This window comes from Elgaria multicarinata, chromosome 17 (assembly GCF_023053635.1).
Source record: "Elgaria multicarinata webbii isolate HBS135686 ecotype San Diego chromosome 17, rElgMul1.1.pri, whole genome shotgun sequence".
NCBI lineage: Eukaryota > Metazoa > Chordata > Lepidosauria > Squamata > Anguidae > Elgaria > Elgaria multicarinata.
In genome coordinates, this window is record NC_086187.1 from 15,405,225 (window position 1) to 15,428,007 (window position 22,783).

Consider the following 22,783-nt stretch of genomic DNA (forward strand, 5'->3'; position numbering starts at 1 on the left):
GAAAACTTGCTTGCTATTTTGACTTTTGTTTGGTGCTAACAAGTACTGTCCTATGGAGCATTAGCAATTTTCCTCAGCTGTATGGTTAGCAAAGGACATTCCACTTCTCCAGCTGGGTAATAAACAGGGTAGAGAACAAAGCATTCTGCCTATCCAGTCCTTTTCTTGCGGCCACCTCTATTGCTTTGCAATTGTTTGTCTTCTGCCCCTAGAGACTCCAACGCAAGAGGACCAAGAATGGCAGGCCCAATGTGTTCAGAGGCAAACTCAGAAGTAGCAACCTTGTCCCCCAGGGCAGTAGAAAGCATCAGATAACTTCATTGTGAGAATTCAACCACCATATTTAAAAGTTCAAAGATGTCTGTCTCGACAGACAAGATTTTTTTTAAAAAATAAACTTTTCTGACTTTCGTTAATTAAAATATAACATCCTCAAATTGTCCATTTCAGTTTAGGATGAATCTGGGGAGTGTATACTCACCCAAACACTTCCGTGCATACACTGGGACGTCTTGGGCTTCCTCTTCCTGCTGCAGCTCCTTACGTGGCTCTTTCGATCCTAACCTAGGCAGGAAGTAAGAGTAGATTTAGAAGAGAACTCATGTTCAAGAAACTTGAGGATGAAATAACTCTGGTATAGGAACTAAAGGCAAGTAAAATCAACAATGCAATCTTTCAAACCAACCTATTCTGTTGTACTGATGGGTCTTGAACTTGTATTTGTTCTGAAGAGATCCACCAAAAAGGATTTTTAATTGAGGATTTGAAATACGTAAGTATATTTAAGTTAAATTTATAATTTTCTCTAGTTTGGGTAGACTCCACTCTATTTATGGGTCACTATGATCAATGGCTACTGCAAGCTCCTGAAATGTATCAGGGATGGTAACTGACATTTTGTGTAGTTTTGAGTTTATCATGAATGTCAATAAAAAACCCTCAGTGTATTTAGAGTTTGGGGTCTAGCAGCTTTATTGTTGCTTTGGAAATGATGATGCATTGACGACAGACCTACCTGTCAAGAAATACCTTTGTAAGCTGCCATGAGAGCCTTTTTTGGCTGAATGGCGGCATAAAAATCCTTAAATAAATAAATACATACATACATACTTACCTTCTTCCTTGCAACCGTTTACTGCAAAAGACTCCGTAAGTGTGCAACTGTCCCCAACTCAAGGAAATTGCATCTATAGAACTGCCCTAGAATTTCTCACCACTAGTGGGTAGTGGAGCACTTTGGTCGTTTTAGATCCTGGACTCCTAATAATGGTCTGCCCCCTCAATCCTAGACTTAATGATTTTGCGTGTCCCCCTATTTAGATGGTCAATGTGTATTAGAATCATAGAATAGTAGAGTTGGAAGGGGCCTCTAAAGCCATCAAGTCCAACCCCCTGCTTAATGCAGGAATCCACCTCAAAGCATCCCTGACAGATGGCTGTCCAGCTGCCTCTTGAAGGCCTCTAGTGTAACAGGAAGTTTTTCCTGATGTTCAGCTGGCATCTGGTTTCCTGTAACTTGAGCCCATTATTCTGTGCCCTGCACTCTGGGAGGATCAAGAAGTGATCCTAGCCCTCTTCTGTGTGACAACCTTTCAAGTGTTTGAAGAGTGCTATCATGTCTCCCCTCAGCCTTCTCTTCTCAAGGCTAAATACTTCACTTACTTCAAAATGTGGTAAGCCAACCCCTGCTGTTTTTTGGGGTCCTTCTGCCCATTCTGCTGAGTGAGGCTTTGGACTTCTGCCCAACTACCACCAAGCGCAGGCCTCAGTGTGCCACAGCTTGGGGAGGGGAGGAAGTGTGCATCATGTAAACAAAATTGGCTTTTAACTGTCCAGAGTGTTAAAATGAATGGTAGAATAAGAAAGTAGGATATAAAGCAGTGGTCAGGCACCCCTCTGTTATGCCTGGATTCTGCTCCAGCGAGAATCCTCCTCACTCTTGCTTAGACATGTAAAATTTCTGGAAATTTTGAAGCCATAGGGGGAGAATGGGGTTCTTTTTGGGGTGGAGGGATATAATTTTTTTTGAAAAATAGAAAAAAAATGCAATATTAGCACTTGCTTGTCCTTGGTGCACAGAAATTGGAATCTGATACTGTACATAGTTTTTAGATATCATTTGGAGAAGTAAATATATGAACACCTTGTCTTAAAGATGTTATTCATCTTGCTAAAATAAAGCATTCCATAATCCATTTCCCCCATTTTTACTTCTCTACTCCTGCTACCAGTTGTCAATGCTGAGAATGTCAGAGGAAAAGGAAGCAGCAGTGCTTCCACTCTGTCCAGTACATGCTAAACTCTGCAACCAAGAATCTAGTGCCTGAATTTGCTTTTTTCCTCCTCCTTCCCAATCATCATTCCTTTTGTGTCATGTCTTTTAGCTTGTAAGCCTTAAGCAGGAACTGTCTGATATTTTATCTTTGTAAGCCTCCTAGGAGGCTTTTGGTGAGATAAAAGCACTATTAAAAAAAAAGTAAAAGCCAGGATAAAAATGCTATAAAAATAAAATAAAGTCATATGGGCTGATCCTGAGGAAGTTTGTCACACTTTAGCCCCATTGAAATCAATAGGACTTGAGTTAGTTATGTAATGGGACTAAACATGACTAACTTATTCTGTATCTAACCCACAAGAAAATGAAGTTGTAGGGAATTACAGTCATAAGGGACTTCTAACCCAATTATTCGAGGGAGCTCAACAAATGATTGCAGTAGCTTTGTGGCTAGTTAAAAAAAAAAAGGTTAACAGGACCACTAAATTTCCGTACGGTATAAGATGCATCTAGTCTGGGCTTCCAAGCCCACGAGGCCGTTAGGCAATGGTTCAACTTCTGCATGGGAGGCCGAGATTTAATTCCTGTATCCACCCATTTTCTTTCTAACCAGATGGCCTTGTCCATAAATAGCACCAATAACCTACTTCAACGGAATTCTAAAAGAGAATGAGAGAAGGATTCCAAAATACCTCACACCTCTGAAATAAAAAGTAGGTGACAGTAATAATACCCGTGGCCTTGGAAAGATGCCGTGGAATATTTTCTGCAACATATTATCTTTTATTGACTTTGTAGCCTACTGTATACCGCAGCCATAAAGCAGGTAACTGCAGTTTTATCAGCACACACTGCCACCCGCTCCATAATTGTGATTTACCTGCATAAAGAACTGTCCACAACCAGGAGGGTATTTTTCAAAGTGGAAAGGTCCAGAGGGCAGTATTTGTTTATTTACATTTTTTAGACTCCATTCCTCCAGGAAGTTCAGGGTGTCATTTTAGGCATCATAACTTCCACTTTATCCTCACCATCACCTTGTAAAGTAGAATTGGCAGAGAGAGGGTGGGTTTGCATAATCACGGAGGGAAGATAAGCCACCGTGCTGGTCAAGCGCTGTTTAAATTAGTATAATTACTCTCACCTATCATGGCTTGTGATATCTGAACCTGGCAAGCTAGAGTAGTTTACATACTACCCTAAAACAAGTCATGACTTTTAGGATAGTTTGTACAAGTGTGTTTGTGCTATCTCCAGTATTCTAGGCAATAAGCCTGTGTGCGCCAGTTACTGGGGAACATGAGTGGGAGGGTGCTGTCACACCATGTCCTGCTTGTTGGTCCCTGGCCTATGACTGATTGGCCACTGTGTGAACAGAGTGCTGGACTAGATGGACCCTTGGTCTGATCCAGCAGGGCTGTTCTTATGTTCTAAGTTGCTTAGGGTGACCATATGAAAAGGAGGACAGGGCTCCTGTATCTTTAACAGTTGTAAATAAATAAATAAATAAATAAATAAATAAATAAATAAATAATAATAATAATTGTATTGAAAGGGAAATTTCAGCAGGTGTCATTTGTATATATGGAGAACCTGGGGGAATTCCCTCTTCATCACCACAGTTAAAGCTGCAGGAGCCCTGCCCTCTTTTAAATCTGGTCACTCTAGTATAGCTCCTGCAGCTTTAATTGGTGTGATGAAGAGGGAATTTCACCAGGTTTTCCATATATACAAATGACACCTGCTGAAATTCCCTTTTCTATGCAACTGTTAAAGATACAGGAGCCCTGTCCTCCTTTGCATATGGTCACCCTAAAGTTGCTCATCCCTGTGAAGGTCCATGAGCGTTATGCTGTATGTCATTGTTATGTCTTTAAAACTGCAGTCCTATGCATGTTTGGTCCGAAAGAAGTCAGGCGACTCCCAGCATCCTTCCAGCTACGCTGACTGGAATATGCTGGGAATTGTAGGGCCTTTTTAAAAAATCTAAAAATGCATAGGATTACACCCTAAGGTGTTTCCCAGAAGTCTGAGTAGTTTTTGTTTGTACATACTTATTTTAACGGTCTGTTTCCCTGTTTTTATACTGAATTATTTTATCTTGTTCCTGGTTCTAAGTACGAAATTGAACTGGATTCCTCCCCCCCCCTCTTTTATTATTGTAATTTGAAGGGGTTTTGTTGTAAGCAGCAGTTCATTGTGTTAGGTATTTTACTGCTTTTTTTGGGGGGGGTAAGCTATTTCGGGTTTATTTTTATAATAAAAAGCGGGGTATACGATTTGAAATGCACAAATAAGTGTCTTCCTCAGGGAATCTGTTACTATTTTAAAGATTAACTCGTTGCAGTTAATAAATTAGCTTTTAAATTAATAAATTAATGGTGTTTATATATTGCCCTATAGGAAAGGATTGTCAGTGAGGCTCATACAATAGAACAGGTTTAAAAAGATGTTAAAATAACGATAAATAATGCAATAAAGTTTTAAAAGGCCTTACAAAGTCAAAGGAAAACCTTGCCTCACTGCACCTTTTTCAGCTGACAGACAATGCTGGGAAAGTGGGCTGTGGCCCTTTAAACCTCGTTCTCTCCCGCCTCCCGTTTTATCCAATGAGCGCGGGTTTTTTTCGAATGGCAACCGTCCCTTCCAATAGCCCGCGCAGAAAACTGCGGACACGCCCGCCAGGCGTCGCGCGTCTTTCTTTTCTCTTTCTGTGCCCCTCCCCAACCAAAAACTTCCCCGCCTCGCGCTAGTGGGGCGGTTCCCTCCGTCGCTATTGGTCGGTAGGGATGAGCGGCGGGTTCATTGGCCAATCGGCTTCTGAAGCTGCCCGAGCGCCCGGCCTGAGGAAACTACCTGCGCAGAGCTACAGCTGCGCCCGGAGTTGAGGGAAGCCGTCGCTTGGTGTTGGCCGAGCCCGTGTTCACCGTCGTCCCCTATCGCCGTCGTCATGTTCCAGGGCCCCGAGACCGACTCGACGAAGCCCAGCTCCAGGTAAACGCAAGTCAGTCAGGCGGGAGAACCTCCGCGTCGAGGGCTGTTAGGAGGCGCCGGACGCCTGGGTCCCTCTCGCTCCGCTTCCCGCCCTTGCTCTGCAAGGGCTCCTCGTGGGCGGAAGCCGGTGGCCTGGCGCCCGTAAGAGAAATAATGGGGAAAAGAAAGCGTTTCTTGGTTTTTAAAAGTGTTTCCTTACTTCGTGCCCCCTTGTAAACGCTCGTAATTCGATTCGAAGCCGTTTTGAGACGGGCGTGTTGCCCACGACTAGGTGCCAATTCAGCTCGTGGCCTTCACGTGTCCACGAAAGCGAGACTTTGCCCTCGCGTGGCGGCGGCTGTTCCCAGGCATGTCTACATGGGAGTAAGCCCCGTTGAGCTTAGTGGGATTTGTTTCTGAGTAAACCTTCGTGATTTTTTTTAAAAAACGGGGGAACAAAAGCCATATGTTGCTTCCTTTCCCCAACCTTTCATAAGCCTGTTTAGGGAAAATGTACGCCATAGTATTCATTTTACTACTTTTATACATTGCTCGTCCTTTTTTTAGCAAGGAAAAAGGGTGAAATGACTAGAAAAGTAATGTCAAACACCCATACGACACAGGGTAGCGATGCTGGTCTCCTTTGCTAGGCTGTTGAAAGGTTTCCAGCGATAACATATGCTCCTTCTGAAAAGTTATGTCGATGCAAAGATAACACCTCACATCAAAATACTCTATATTTATTAGTGGCCCAACATTCACCTGAGCAAGAGGTTGAAGCAGAGTTACCTGAAATTAGCCTTGTTTTGGCAGTAGTTTTTGTTGGCTGGGGAATTTTTCCTTCCTCTTTTTGGGTCTGGCCCTGCTATGACGTAGGTGCAGTGAGTTGGCACATGCCAGCCTTTCCTAACCTGGCATCCTCTAGATGTGTTAGACTACAATCCCATCATCCCCATCTAGCATAGACTATGGTGGCTGGGAATAATAGGAGTTGCAGCCCAACGCAACTGGAAAGCATGGGATTGGGGGAAGGCTGATTTATGCACTTCCCCAGAATTGGCAAAATCAAGGGCTTTGACCGGCACTCAGTGCATCATATTGGTGTGATTCCTTCAGGTTATCCCGGAAATGTGAAACAGTTGCATTAAGTTTCATATCCCCAAATTGTTTGCTGCCAGCCTCCTGTTGTAGATAGGTTAACTCTAGCTGACACAAAGAGCCTTTTTAAAGGTGTGCTTAACTTTTTCTCCTGTAACTGAAAACTGTAAATAGCTTTTACTTTATGTGAAGAAGACTATTGTGTCCTTAAAAGTGTAACATCCTGTTTAATAAGTGCTTTGATTAGTCCTCTAGTCTAGATCTCATTTCATTCCTCTCTACAGGAATCTCTTGTATTGGTTGAACCAGCCTTCTTGAACCTGGTGCCCTCCAGATGTGTAGGACTCCAAGTTACAGTATTCCCATCCAGCATGGAAATCTTGAGGGCACCAGATTGGTGAAGGCTAGCTTGAATTTCTGGCCTCACTTTGTGAATGACCCCCCCCTTCCCTTAGTTATACTTGTGGTATATACATTTGCACAGTGAGGTTACCATTTCATGCATTTCTAGCCCATGAAAGGTCAGGCTGCAATAAGTCTTGAAGGTGCCATGAGATTCTTTTTCCCTCTTAATTCTGCTACGGGGGAATCTTTGCCTACTTCTTAAACATTCAAGAACTTTAGTATTTATTTGGAGATTAGTGTAATTTCTGCTTAATGCCAAAGAAGAATTGAGGCTAAGAGTCCACTGCAGAAAATGGACTAAAACCCTAGTGTTGCCTTGCTTCATGTTCTTAAAAACTGTTTGGCTTCTTAAGACCTTGGAGAGTTACTAGGGCTTGGTTGTTGATAAAAAATCATCTTTTGCACGAACATTAGTATATGGTGCAATATGTTATAGATGTTGCTGTACTATAGAATCCAAACTAGTGACCTGTCTACTCCGGTCTTCCAAATAAATGCCATCTTTCTTTCTTTACTAGATCACACTGGCTTCCATAATTTAACTTTTGTCTGAAGTCTAGTTTGCCTGCTCCGCTAAAACTTTGCTGTGCTTATTCATGTGAGTTACTTTGTACACAAAATGCTTCTGATGACTATACCCTTGAACTATATTGGAGACTCACCTCTGACCTGTATAAAGGCTATGGGATTAATGGCATGGAGATGATTATGCACTCCAGGATAGTAGCTCCAATGTCATGAAGCAGTAACCCAGGCTGACCTTTTTTAATTTATTTCCACCATAACTTAAAACTATCATATGTGAATGAAACCCATACACTTTGATAACAATGGGGTTGATGAAGTCAAATTATGCCATCTAAGAGCACAAACAGCTGTGTATATATGGAGATAATAGATTCCCAGGGGTCTTCATGGCTGTGTGGATTTGAATCTTGGTCCTGCCAGTTCTAGTCTGGTATTCTAGCCACTACAGCACATTGATTACGAAGTAGTAGCTCGTTGGTCTAATGCCACAATCTCCTCATAGTGATGGTGTCATGAGGGTAATGAATTTAGGTGGGGTTTGTAGATTACTCGTTCAAGGAGCTCATTCTTGGCATAGGGAGGAATATTGGGAAATCATCGCCCTTATTGAAAGCACCAGGGATTGGGATTGATTTAGAGTCAATGCTCAGCCCTGGAATCCATGAGTACGCATAGTTATATCTCCAGCTAAAGAAGAACTATCGCCAGCCCCTTTCCAGCATATTGCTGCTAGATTTCTTTAAAAAAAAAAGTAGAAAGGATCATAGAATAATAAGTTCTGTAGGTCAGTCCTGGAAGGACAACAAAATATATCCCCCAAGTTCATGGCTAGGTCACTTCCACTGTCAGAGCAATCTAAAAATCGTTTTTATCATCCCAGGCTTGCTAGGCCCTGCGATCTCTTTCCAAAGCAATTATGAGAGGCCTAATTACCTATTGTGTGTAAATTGAACTGTGGTGGTGCCTTTATTTATAATCCCTTGCCTGCTCTATTTGGAAGAAATGGTAACAGGCAAAGGGTTCCATGCATATGTATCAGTTACTTTTCTGCTCCGAATTTCCTCCTCCCCAAATACGGTTGTGGTATAGACTTGAGGGGCAGAAATATCTCATTTAAATAGCAATTCTGTATACCCTTACCTGGGAGTAAATTCCATTGAACACAGGGACAGATATGTATAGAGTCACAATGGAGAACAGCGTTTCCTTAAATACTCAAAAGCAGCCTCTGCATATATGGGTTTACAGGCAGGGTCTTCGGGGTTTGAAAGTAAGGCTTCAGTTGACCTGATCCAGTCGCTCTTCATTTAGAAATGAAATACTGGAAATGCACCATCCATTTCTTGCAATTTGCTGTTTTGTATTTCTATCTCCTACTCAATTGAGCACTGAGTGGCTTACAGAAGAAGAAAAGTAACTGTTACTAAAACTACAGATTTAAAACAATCATTTAAAACAAACAGCAGAGAGAGAGATATTAAAATAGCATTTGTCTAAAGAGAGAGCCCAGCAAATCTCCATGGGGATAGCATTCCAAAACATCAGTGTTGCCACTGAGAAGGCCTTGTGTCTTGGTTCATTTGCTTAACAACTCATGAGGATGGTAGAGAGAACAGGGCCACAAGGGCAGAACTTATGGCTTGGGCATGTTTATTTATTCATTTATTACATTTCTATACCGCCCAATAGCCGGAGCTCTCTGGGTGGTTCACAATGTTGATATGGGAGCAGATAGTTCTTAAGGTAACCAGGTCCAGGACTGTTAAGTGTTTTACAGTGCAATCCTGTGCACACTTAGCTGGGAGTAAGTCTTATTGAACTTGCTACAAGTGGGTCTTACTACTGAGTAAACAGTACTGACAGGTATCTGAAGGATCATCTCCTGCCCAAACCCTAAGAGAAACCCTGCCAAAGGAAGTGAGGCAGGTGGCTACGAAGAAAAAGGCCTTTTGTGCTATCCCACACCAGTTATGGAACGAGCTTCCTAGAGAGGCTCTCCTTGTGCTTACATTGTGGTCTTTCTGGTGCCAGGTTAACACCTTTTTATTTTCTCAGGCATTTTAGTCTTTTAACCCTGTTTTAAATCTGCCATTGCAATTTACATCTCTGCCTTGCTGCTAGCTTTTATTCTGGTTGCACATTTATTCTATAGTTTTAAGCTTTTATGTTTTATTTTATGTTGTATTTTGTGGGTTTAATTTCTGTGAACTCCCTAGAGAGCTTTGGCTATTGGGCTGTATAGAAATGTAATAAATAAATACATTAAATAAAAAGAAATAAACATGCTTAGGATTGTAAGGCACAAGGATAAAACTAGTGCTTTAAATTGAGCCCAGATACAAATGGGTAAACAGTGAAGCTGGAGCAAGATTATAATTCTGTGTTCTGATTGTCAGGGAAAAGACAAAAGTGTGACTGCTGTATTTAGGCTAGTTGATATTTGAGCTATTTTTAAAGGTAGCCCCATACAGAGCATTACTGTAGTTTAGCCTGGGAATATGTAATGTATGGATAACTTGTCCCAAGCGTATCCTGCCCAGAAAAAGTTGAAACTTAAAAAGGTGTACCAGGCAGCATCCAGGGAAAGTACAGGAGTACACACACATACACACACACACATATATTCAAGTGCATCCGTGTTTGGAGTAAGTGCATATTTTCTCCTAAATCACTAGAATAACATTGCCTCCATGTAGTCTGGATTGAGTTTCAGCTTGTTCACTTCTATCCGTTGCTGAAGTGACACCAAGCGCAGATGAATTGTTTTCACTGCCTGTCTGTGATCAGCTGATGGCGAAGAGAGGCAGACTTGTTTGTCATCAGCACATCGATGACATTTCAGCCCAAACCACCTAAGGAACTCACCCAACAGTTCCATGCTTTTTAATATCAACATGAGAGATGAGATGGAAGCTTGTGATACCCCACAGGCCATAAAGTGGAACCCAGTGTCCCACCACTACCTTCTGGAACTGACCCTCTAGGAATGAATAGAGCCATTTTATATCCGTGCCCTATAAACCTATCCTTGCCAGGTGGCGCAGAAAAATGCCATGATCCAAATTTGATTTCTCCAAGAGCGGTTTCGTCACAGCCTTCCACAGGACTGAGGAAATCACATGCTTGCTCAAGCATTTTGGGATATGTGTTTGTCAAGTGGTGTCACATAGACTACGTTGCTGAGAGGACTTGTAGTGCCCAGCTGTTAGCGTTCCTTGCAATGTTCATGCAGAGTCTGGAATGAAAACTCCCTCTGTTGCGTGTACAATGTGTCTTTTCAGCCAGGCGGACTCATGCCAGTGGTGCAATGCAATCATGTGTTGGATCTGTGCCTACATGCTTAGCGCAATAATCTCAGTTCTGGTGCTTTGAATCAATCGACTCTTTACTCAAGAGGACAGTCTTTTCAACATTTAGCTGTGTGCATATTAAATAAAACATTATTTACTGTAACCCCTGTAAAGTTTCTCTCACACAGTGAATGTACAGCTTCTTATTTTTTAGCTTAACACCCCACCTCCAAGTACTCTTCAAATACTTAAAAGGTTGTCACACAGAGGAGGGCTGGGAGCAATTCTCGATCCTCCCAGACTGCAGGACACGGAATAATGGGCTCAAGTGAAAGGAAGCCAGATTCCGGCTGGACATCAGGAAAAACTTCCTGAATGTTAGAGCAGTGCAACAATGGAACCAATGACCTAGGGAGGTTATGGTCTCTCCCACACTAGAGGCATTCAAGAGGCAGCTGTACAACCATCTGTCAGGTATGCTTTGAGGTGGATTCTTGCATTGAGCAGGGGGTTGGAGTCAATGGCTTTTATAAGCCCCTTCCAACTCTACAATTCTGTAATTCTGTGATTCTACAACTGCTTTAGAATTATTCTATGATTACTCAAAATTCAAGTCCTTCTAATAATTGAGAAAGCAAGACTGGACAACCACTGCTGCAGTCTCAGTATTATTGCAGAAAATGTATTCTCACAGATGGAACTGATCAGCCTGACCAGAGGACATTGGGAGTGGTGGGTAGGCGGAAGCAATCCAACCAATAGGAATTTTCTTCCTTATTAACTACTTCACTGATCGTGTTATAGACAATGCATTTTCTGCCTCTAGACTTAATGTCTATGTACTGTAAATGTACAGAGAAGGAAAGAGTGAAGCATATTAAGGCACAAACATCTAGAAAGAGTCTAGATTTCGTTGCCTGCATTGGCATCCCCATATGTTTAACATATATGTTGCTTTTCTCAGGGAGGAACCCCCTCCCCAGCTATTTGTTTAGTTGATGTTCAGAGGGAGTTTTACCTAGCTTATATTTGGGGATATTATAATTGATCCAAATTTTGTGTTGGCTTTGTTTCTGTGCACGTCTTAGATAAATACGATTATGCTGATATTGCTCATAAACTTACGGTTAAAATTAAAAGTATTTGAAAGTTAACTCAGATAGCAAATTTGTAATTGCTTGAATTTGAATAGACCTAATGATAACTTTATGAGCTAACCAAGATATACATAATAGATTCGAGGAACTTTAGCAAGTAGTTCCAGAAACATCTGAATCATCCTAGAAGCCAGAAGAAGCAGGAAGAGAAAGACTGGTGTATAGCATATGTTCCTGCTTGTGTGAAATTGGTTGGGGTGAAGTTAGGAAATCTGGTTTGAAGGAAAAGCTAGTAAGAGTTTATTTCTTTTATTTTCAACAAAAAGAATTTCCCCAAAACGTCCTGGCAAGTGGTGAGGAGAGGTGGTTGAAATGGGAAACAAAGTTTTCTTCTGAATTTTTTTCAGGCCTTCACATCTCTAATGAAAACCAAAGCTAGATTGGCTGCCAAGCACTGCATTGCCCATTAAAAATGTTTGAATTTAAACTGCATGAGTTAAGTGATATCAGGCGGTGTGTCTGGTTCTTTGGCTACTCCTGTTATCTCCTTTTGATGGAGAGAGAGAGAGGTGTCACACTGCAGACTTGTTTCCACTATGGCATGTTGAAAGAAAGGAGCTGCATATCCAAAGCAGAATTGTATTCTTAATTTCTTGTTTCATGTGCAAGCAGTGTGATTGCATGGGAATTCTCCATAAGTTTTGAAGAGAGCAAAAGATTAGCATCTAGAGTGGATTATAGTACTTGCTTAAAATCTGAACACATTCTCATCTCATTCTAGCAAAATGATATTATTAAGAAATCTCTCATTTTCCTCATCCTATTGTGAGTTAGACTGCAAACCTGTATCCACTTAACTGGGAGTAAGCACCACTGAACTCAACAGGACTTACTTCTGAATAGACAATCATAGCAGTCATCAAGCCATGCCATTAGTGTATGATCAAGAACATTAGTTTTGCTATGTGCATAGTGCACTGAGTCGCAATTCTAACGACCTGCTATCTCCTCCTTTAAACAGCATTCTTTAATGACACTTGCATCCTGTTCGCTGCAGTCTTGGCTGTGCTCTGGAATGTGTCTTTCCACTTAAAGTTGACTGCAACAGTCTGTATGCTAGTAACACAGACACAAGACAAAGGAACGGTGATGTTGAGCTGGGGTCACTTAAGATTGTTTATCAGTCTCCTGAGAAGTAGCCCTTCAGATCTCCCTATTTGTATTTTGGATGGCGATGAATCCAGGCTCTTTGGCCTCTATGCCAGACCCAAACTTGGCTTTCCATGTGTCTTAGCATCCTTTATTTTATCTACACCTGTATTAAAAGCTGAAGTTTTTCTGTCCCATGTCTAGAATGCAACAATAAAAGTAGCTCATAGAAAAGTAAAATGAAAATTTGCTTTGAGGATAGAAGATCCGTAGAAATCCAGTAATCTTTTTTTTTTAAAACCATTGTGTTTATCTTGCATATTTCTATGAAATAGAATTCAAGATGCAAATAAGTTTTAATACATCTGTTAAAGGGTGTGGACAACTTCGTAAGGAGTGAATTGAGTTATGCATTCTGTCTTGCTCAGTTAGAAACAGGGTGTGGTAATGACCTCACCCAACAACTGAAAGAATGGGAAGATCTCCAGCAAGAAGAATCAAGTCAGTCTGTTTATGAGTAGATATTATTGGCTGATCTTTGCTTTGCACGTAACTTTTCTCGGTGTTGTTCCCAGTGGAAGAGTGTGCAGTTCAAATGGCAAAAGTTTGTTCTATTGTGAATATTCTTTGCCCAACATAAGTTGATCCCTTAATTAGAATTGTGCCACAGTATGTCTCCCTCTTACGCACAATGCATAAGTAAATCTGAGCTTTGTAGAAAATTAATAGGGTGTGTAGACTCGGGGTAGACAATATATGACCCACCAAGGCCTTTGCTTCCCACCTAGAGATGTAAATGTTTCAGAAATTTTGAAGCCATGGGAGGAAACGCATCATTTCCCCTGCAGTGTTTTTCAGAGGGAAATTGTAACTTTGGGAATGTCACTTTGTTACATTAGAAATATAAAATGTATTATGTACATTTATTAATCTGCTCATAAAATTATCATTAAAATTTCAAAGTAAATTCAGTAAATTTCTAATTGTTGTCTGAATAAACAGTACTTTTTAATTGAATATACCAAACATAATTTTATGAGCAAACCAAATTATACATAACACATTTTAGGAACATTAGCAAGTAATCGCCATAATATCTCAATTATCCTAGAAGCCAGAAGAAGCAGAAAGAGCTGGAGGCAGAGTAAAACTTCCTGCTTGTGAGGGAATTGGTTGGGGTGGAGTTCAGGAAAACCTGGTTTGATGGATAAGCTATTAAGGGCACAGTCCTGTGGACTGCACTCTTGCTTCTCTGAAGCCCCCAAGCTTGGAGACTTCAGAGAATCCTGTGCCCTGCCAGGCAGAAGCCAGCAGAACAGGAAGAGTGGTGCAAGTGATCTTTGCCTCCCCATCCTTACATGGGCTTTTCAGCCCATTTAGCGAGGGCACTAGATGGCCCCCTCCCTGCCCACCGGAATGAGGTCAACTGCAAGGGATCCCCAGCACCTCCTTCTGAGGTCAGAGGGGGTAATACGATCTATCCTGTGGTCCCTGGGTTGCTCATCCAGAGACCATAGGATTGCTTTTTAAGAGCTTATTTAGCTGGAAAAGATTGGTAGTGTCAATCCCATACCTCAGCTATAGTCCATTTGCATCTTTGCCTTCCCTTCCACTTTCTAAACCTTTTGAATGAATCACCCCATGGAGGTTGCAAGGCTAAAGGGATCTTTGCCTGTTCATATACTGCCTGTTTCTACTGTAGATTTTAAATCAAATACCATCTCTACCCATGGCTGACCATTATCAATGTTCTGCAATACAGGGGACTGAAACCTCCTGGAGGAAGCTCCAGCAATCTCTTTGGAAGTCAAGAAGAAGTCTCTGCTTCTCTCAGGCCGCACAGAATGGCATCTAACATATTTGGAGGAGCTGAAGAATCACAGAACTTCCCAAAGAGGACAAACCCTCCAGGTTAGAGGCATCCTATTCTTGAGGAACACTATGGATGGGAGTAACAGATTTGGAAGATAAACTGTGTTTAGCTTTTAGTGTTATTCAGGACCCTTATGTTCCACCCTATCCCTGTTAGTTGGTAGGACTGCATTAAAAAATGCATTGTGGAGTTCAGCCGACATCTTGCATACAAAAGGAAAATGGTGCCATTTTCACAAGCTGTTAGAATGCTATCTGTTGACAAACTGCAGCTCTAAATGTCTGCTCATGAGGAGAATAAACTTCGTCAATTTGCACAAGCCTGGTGTTCGTTGAGATTACTCCTTGCAAATGTAGATTGCAGTGTGTACTTTGGTATGGGGAAAACTGGATAGCAAAATCGTTATTTAAACATGATGCCTGCAGATTGGTATTTTGGGGTTGGTTGTCTGCAATGCACGTTGCTGGATATTTTGATTGCTATTATGTTGTGGGTTTCTGCTGCTGTTTTGTGTTATGCTGTAAATTGTTATTTTTTAAATTCTTATATTGTTGACTTGTTGCAAGCCATCTAGAATTCCTCAGAGATAAGGTGGGACATAATTATTATTTTTACATAAAAGCTGCACTATTTAGGTTGGTGGCTGATATTAATCTTTTAGGTCTTAAAGTAGCATTGGTCTTACTTATTGAGGTGTGCCTACGTAGCAGTGGGGGGAAATGTAAGGCTCTACTCGCTTCACCATCTTCCTTCATTACTACCATAAGCAGAAAGTTAATCTTTCAATTGTGGTTTTCAGGCCATTTAACAATAAATGCTGGTTAGACAGAAGCAGTTCTCAGTACTTTGTCAGTGAACACTTAAAAAACACATTGTATAAAAGTGTGATTAAAAAAGTCTGATAAAAATTAACAATTCAATAAACACAGCATAAATTTAGTATTAAAAAGCAAAATTAATAGGATAATAAAACCTTGCCAAGACGTCACTGCTAGTACTCATCTTGCTTCACTCCTAAGGGTCACTGTAGCCTGGCTTAATTATAGTTCAAAGATCTTGGGGGCAGGGTAGGCTAGATGGTTTGCTGCTGGCTCCCTCATCTCACCTTCAAGCCAGGAGGGCAAAAACAAGAGGAAAATGCCAGGGAGTGGCAAGGATGAGTCTTCTTCTGCAGCCTCCCAGGTCTTCCAACTGTTCTTGCTGGTCTTACTCAACACTAGACTCCTTCAAACTAGTCCTGCTTGATTCCCGGTCCCTTTAGGCAAAAGGTGCACATTGCAGGAGAAAACAGTAAATCTTAATTCATTCCAAACATTGCAGGTTTCAGTAAATCAGTTTTTCTGATCACTTATGCCCATGTGGAAGCAATGAAATTGAATCGGTTATCCACGTTCTACTCTGTTGTTCTTTTTATATAGAGATTAGAGAGAAATTGTTGCTTGACACCAGATTAGAAATTAATGCACTTCTTCATTGCTTTGGGGCCACAGCGGACAGAGACACAATCAACGCTTTGCAGAATTCTTTTTTGAATGCTATGAGAATAAGGTCTCTCCAGAATTTATTCTGCTGCATATTTCTCGAATTTGCATTTAATTTCGCCCTACTCTTTTGTATGTGTAATGAAGAGGAAAAGAAGGAATGGAATTGTTTTATATGCTATTGTAAAGCGCCTTGATGCCAGAAATGGTGAGGCGGCGCTATAAAAATGCTTTAAATAATAAATAAGTTAATTTGAGTGCATTCCAAAATAAATGAATGTTGCTTATGGACTCTTCCCTAGAGAATCTGGAAGAAAGATCACTTTCTCGTGACTTCTGTGATTACTGTTGTTCTACAGGTGGGAAGGACAGTGGCATTTTTGAGGATCATAAGCCTAACGCTTTTCGTCATCTTACAAATCCGCCTGGTGGAAAAGCCAGCAATATCTTTGGGTCTCCACAGCCTGCCAGCACTGCTAAAGCACATCCAAATAAGCCCAAGGTAATTGTATTATACTAGCTTTTGCCCACTTCCTCTAGTTAAGGAAAAAAGGGCACAGGGCAAGATTGCTGAAGAATGATTAGTGTAAATGAAGTAACTATGCATTCATTTTTTATTAGTGCAGTTGCTGAATTTGGGGTTTCTGTTTACAGAATTTAGAAGCTCCTAGTGCTTAAAAATGGCCCTGGTCATGCTGGTCCAGCCTTTTTGCTGCAGAGTGTTGAATTAAATTCAGACAGCTGTGTATTATAGAAATGTTCTACAGTAGGTGATGGATACAGAGCCAAATCCCTATAGGGAGCTGAAACTCTTCTGCTTCGTATATGGACTTAAGTCCTATATATACAAATAGTGAAGAAATGCTAAAGCATCACTCTTGAAAAGGAATGGTGGCAGGAATTGCCTGGATTTCATGCTTGAAAGTAAACCTAGATTTTTTATAAAATCAATCTCTCCCTCTCCCCACCCCACCCCACCCCGCAGGATCATGCTGTTATCTTAAACGACAGAGGGGATTCACCACGGGAACCAAGACCAAAAGGTAAGTGGAGCAAGTTTTCTGGGAAACTCGATCACATGGGAGTCATTAGAATCCAGAAAAGAACACCAGGTTGGATCTGGTTTCTGCTGTTTCCAAGAAAGTAGTTTGTGTGTTAACTGTTCCATTAAAAAAAAATCGGTCCCAGACTTGAGTCAGCTGTTAGTTCTTTGTCAGCAAATCCTTAGAAGTTAGTTACCCACAATTATAGCCTTCACTGGCATAAACAGAAAACCAAGAAGTCTCTGGATTGAGCTGGGATTGCCATTCTTGAAGATAATCTGACTGTCTTCTGCCATCTGCAACTTTGCAGTAGTTTGAATCTCAGCTAAAATGCTATCAATGGAGCTTGCTTTTTGCAGCAGGACTACTGAATATGAAAGTAATCCTGACTACAATTTCTTAGACATGATGCAATCTAAAAGGGATTAAATATCACCTGGTCGTTATCTTGAAGACAAATTCTTTTAGATTGAGTATGTCAGCCAGTTTGGTATTGTTTCAAACTTTGCTGTCTAATAATTTCTTGCTGACTTGGTCATGGTCTCTCCAAATGTGGAAAGCAAAATGGATTTGCTCAGGTATTCCTGTTTATAAATCTGCAAATAATTGTAATTGGACAGAGCAGATCTCTATTTTGTGTACCTGCAAGTGCTTTAAAAAATCTTGAACAGAATTTAAAATTCTCTCATCTAAAGCATATACCACATCTTCTAGAAAAGACGGATTCTCCACAGTTCAGTCTTTCTGTAACTACATAACAGCATTCCGGAAAGGGTAGTTGTTCTGTTGTTCAGCTACTGGATGCTGGAACTAAACCTGATACAATTTGTAGACAATTGACCTGAGCTCCTATCTCCCAATATATCCTATATCTCTTGCTAAGATGGATGTCTATGATCACATTACTCCTACTTATACATAATTGCTGATCATTATTGTACAGTAGGTAATACTAGTTGTATGCTGAGACAGACATGCCTTCTGCCATGAACTCATGGATAAGACTATACATTTTCATTGCTTTGCTTTACCAAAAAGGAATACGTGAGTGCAGTTATTAGTGAGCTACAAGACTTGGGATACTGCATAGGTAAGATTGTAACAGTATGAGCAAAGGATTGTATGTTGAGTGTGATATAAGATGCAAGGATCTAGTTTGGTATGGGCAACTTGTAAGCCAAAACATCTGTAGGGGCCAGTAGTTGCCCATCAATGATCTAGTCTGTCCTTCCCCAGCTTGGTGCCCTCCAGAAGTATTGTATTACAACTCCCATAATTCCTAATACATTTGGAATACACCAGGTTGGAGAAGGCCAGTCAAGTCTCTGTCTGCCTGCAGTTTTGAAACTAGCTGTTTCTTGTTGCCCTTGAACACAGTTCCTATGCAGGTTTTTTTTTTTAAATCTCGGTTGCCATAGTGCATTGCTTGATGGATTGATTTAGAGTTTTTCTTGTGAGTGTTTTTAAGAACATATGTATGCATGTGTTCAATGCCATCTGTGTGCCCTATCGTGCTTCTTGAAAAGTTTCTTTTTGTGGAACCATGATTTTGGAGGTGGGATGGGGTGGGGGGCATTGCACAATGCTTGTCTAGCTTACATAATGGACTGTGTCTCGTTAACATGAAACAGTATTTATTAGGGGTCAGACACTAAATAAAGAACAGTAGGATGTTTTGTGCTGAAAAACGTAAATGTGGTGCAAGCATACTTGTAGTTAGATCAGTTGAACAAAACCAATGGCCACCTAACAACATACCATCTTATGCAGCTACAGAAGACCAAAGACCACAGGTGGAAGCCGTGAGTGAAAAGAGAGAGCCACAGAAGGAAAATGAGAAAAGAGAGCCACAGAAGGAAAATCAGAAAAGAGAGCCGCAGAAGGAAAATGAGAAAAGAGAGCCACAGAAGGAGACCACCAAAGAGCCTGGACCCAAGATGGATGATCATGAGCCCAGGCTGGGGCCACGGCCACGGTCACACAACAAAGTCCTCAACCCCCCTGGAGGCAAATCCAGCATTGCGTTCTATTAGGGAAAGCTGCCTCTTTCTCTCTCTCTCTCTCTCTCTCTCTCTCTCTCTCTCTCTCTCTAATGGAGTCAGCACAGAAACATGTCCCATGTTTTCAAGGTCAGAACTAAAGGGCTAGCCTTCTGGTGCTTGAGGAAGGAGACACTTTGTGGTTTGGCTTCTTCGGTATGTGGCAAAACTCAGCTTGAATGTGTCTGGTTTTTTGGTTTTAAGATAGAGCTCAGACTCCTGAGAGAACCCTTCCAGCCCATATACTTCTGTTGCTTTCTTAACATAGTTAAGGAAAACCTGCTGTGATGGGCTGCAGCACACATTCCTACTGAAGGCAGAATATTGCTTTCTTGATGCTCATATTAGGTAATACAGCCTTGTGTAGATGTTATCTGTGCTAGATAGGGACAGAAGCTGGCCTAAACTCTTGACTGAAGGTCAGTCTGGACTGTGAACTAGAGCTGTCCCTTTGTCTTGTTGTAAACATGGGAAGGGAGGGAAAATCTCACCAAGCAATTACATCTTCCTAAGAATAATTGTAGTTGAAAGAATTAACTTTTTGGAACAGTCTCAAAAGCCTTAACCTTGTGGTTTTCCCCACATGGTTTCTCCTGGCTAGTTAAGGAAGATGAGTGATGAAGCTGAAACTTGCAGTCGTGGATGGCACAGAATGATCTCTTGTAAGAACTCGGCCAAACCACTCTTGTGTATAATTCGACCTTGAATCCTGTCCAAGGAGGTGGTTAAGACGCTGGTGCTCTACCCCATCACTAGCCTCCAAACAAGCTACGCTTGTGCTTGGATTCTAAATTCCATTGGGCTCTTAACTACCTCTGTTCTACAAAAAGCTTCTAGTCTTGTCCAGTTCTCTGCTGACTCTGTTAGTCTATTCACCTTCCCTCCATATTGGCCTTTGTTTGCCTTTGGCCATTTCTGCTTATCTTCTGAGAATGGCATTGCCAGGTCCTTGCCATCCACAGCCCCCGACACAACACCCTTACCTTGAACTATGGTGAATGCTGCTGCTGTGCTGCCTGTTTCATTCTTGTAGTTCTTTTACCTACTCTTATCTCCCTGCCTTCATCAAAGCAGAATTAGAGTCCTGCCTTTAATAAGGGGAGGACTAGGGGGAAATGGTGCAGGGGCTACAGCCCGGCTCATTAGACTTCAAGGTAGAGGTGATATCTTTAGGCAAGGACCTGGCAGTTCTATCTGGATTATCCCATTTGGTTGTAGCTATACATTGTAGCTGCCTTAAGACTCTTATTAGTCTCGCTCTCTCACCTGATTGGGGATGGTTCCAAGACTTTTGCAATACAATTCTTGTGGGGCACTGACTATTTAGATTTGTTTGCAATAACTTTGTATTGTTTCCTGTAATTACACTATATGTGGATTTAGGGGTGGAAGAGACTAAACTTCATGTAGCTCTTAGGATGGATTCTTCGTGAATAGTGTTGTAGGATTCGTTATTTGTCAGCATCAAGTGCTTAGACTGCAGTGTCTTGCCTCTTAACTCCATTATATGTAGGAGTTTATGAGGCACACCAAAGACCCAGTGGCCTTCCTTGCAGAATAGCTCCACATACCAGCAAAAAAGCAAAACCCAAGTGTGTTGCAAACTGGTTCTGAGGAGCAAGCTCCGTGCCAGATGTTAAAATAGGCTTAAATTTCTGTCCAGTTAGGTGAATGTGGGTGCCCTTTTGAGTCTGCTGAGGGAGGGCAGGGGAAGAATTAATTCTTCATTGCCAATCACTTTTTGACATTCAGTTTATAACTGCCCACCCCCCACCCACATAACTGCAGTGAATAAGTATAGTTGGGTGTGGACACGGAGCCTTCTGTAATGAATTCGTTTTATGTGGGGGCAGTTGGCCAAAGTCTACTTCTCCGACACCATTTGCATTGTGTTTTTGGACTTCTTACTGTCTAAAGCACCAAGTTTGGACTATCTGGGGCTGAAGTATTAAAGGTGCATTTTCACCAGTGCCTCCGTTCTGGATAGCAGATTTCCAGCTAAGCCTTAAATTATTACGGATTTAACTACTTTTGTGCCATTTTTTTCTTTCAAGGGGTGCTAGAGAATACAGTTTGTACCCAGAAAAGGGTACGTTTTCTTTCTAAAGGGTTGAGAATCGTGCTGAATCATGTACTGTTCAATAAACAGCTGTATTTTGTTAGTTCGTTATGGTGTAGCTGATAAATCCATAAGGCTCTGACGTCTCATGGTGCCCCTGTGCGGCCTCTTTCATCCACTGATACTGGGCACATGCAATGTCCAAGTTTCCATTAAAATAACTGTGGTGGACCATCTATGTACATGGTACTTTACTGAGTAATTTGAAACAAAAATGACAGGCTCCTGCCCAGAGAAGATTGTAATCTAAATTCTGCTTGAATGTAACTATTTCTGGTCTGATAATACAAGTTGAATAGTGTTTGAAAGGGGAACAATTGTCACTTTATTTTGGAATCAGCAGATCCAAATGTCCGTGTACACAATGGAAACCTATAACAAGGGCCTTTTCTGCTCTACAGCGTAAGTGCATTCTTTGAGTGGCCCCTCTCTTCCCCCCAAATCCACCTTTCCTGTGAAGCCTTTGGTTCAACTCCCTACCTCCCATGTCTTGCTGCGGCTGAGCCTAAGTCCATGCAACTGAGTGGATGGCATATTTCCCCCCCGCCCCTGTAAAACCTACATCCATTTCCCTACCCTTCCTGTTTCACCGTGTCAGATTTTTTATTGTAAACTTCTTGGGCCAGGGACTTGCACTCTGTAACAGGCTATCTACTTTGGCACCACATAAATAATAAAAAAAATCCCACAATGTCTTCCCATGCTATATTGCATGAATTTTGATTCATAAGTTTTCTGTTGGAAGAAAAAAAGCAAAATGCATAAATCTGTTTATTTGTGTTATCCCCTGTAGACCGTGAACAATGCTACATTGACTTCAAATCTTTTATTGGCTACTCAGTTCCTCATGTAGCCTAACCCATCCCAACAGCTTACAGTACAAACAGTCCCTTTTCTTAAAATTCACAATCTATAATATAGGAAAGCAGAAAGACAACCAAACCTTCCTCCCTTCTCCAGCTCTTTCTATCACTAAGACAGGATGTTTCTGTTCTAGTGAAATGCCCTTTAAGATTGACTTTGTATCAATCATTAGGAAAGAGTTTTCTTTATTGGATTCATCTCTGCACCATCTGTTCTGTTCTCACATCAGTTGAAGATAATAGCTGCCCAAGACAATTGCCTAGTTGTCTGCAGATCTTTACTAATTTGACTCATCAGCAGGATTAAGCAATACTTTTTTTCTCCCACCCAATTCTTAAAATTGGACAGTGTTGCCATGAAGGTAATCAATTTGTGTCCTTCAATGTTAGTGATTTTAAGACTGAAGTGTTGGTCAGTTGGCAACTTCAAAGAAAGCATTGAAGAGAGTTATAGAAATATTAAGATTACAACAGATATTTGGTCCTCTTTTTGTTTTAAACTGTAGTAGTAAGGAAAAGGAGCAAAGTTCAGAATTCTAATTAATTTGTT

At 41.2% G+C, this 22,783-nt stretch overlaps 1 protein-coding gene across 1 annotated transcript; it reads left to right on the forward strand.

The window, feature by feature from the left end:
- Positions 1–5,133: 5,133 nt before the first annotated feature.
- On the forward strand, positions 5,134–22,065 carry JPT2 (Jupiter microtubule associated homolog 2). The gene is made up of 5 exons (XM_063143020.1): positions 5,134–5,269; positions 14,578–14,726; positions 16,529–16,671; positions 17,155–17,212; positions 18,983–22,065. Exons 1-5 carry the CDS (start codon positions 5,226–5,228, stop codon positions 19,243–19,245), a joined length of 657 nt encoding a protein of 218 aa, XP_062999090.1. The 5' UTR covers positions 5,134–5,225; the 3' UTR covers positions 19,246–22,065.
- Positions 22,066–22,783: the final 718 nt, after the last annotated feature.

Bases quoted from the DNA above. Each gene is read 5' to 3' on its own strand.
- JPT2 (XM_063143020.1), top strand. From the start codon at position 5,226: ATGTTCCAGGGCCCCGAGACCGACTCGACGAAGCCCAGCTCCAG. The intron at 5,270-14,577 runs GTAAACGCAAGT...TCTGCAATACAG, and splicing joins TCGACGAAGCCCAGCTCCAG to GGGACTGAAACCTCCTGGAG. The intron at 16,672-17,154 runs GTAATTGTATTA...CCCACCCCGCAG, and splicing joins CACATCCAAATAAGCCCAAG to GATCATGCTGTTATCTTAAA.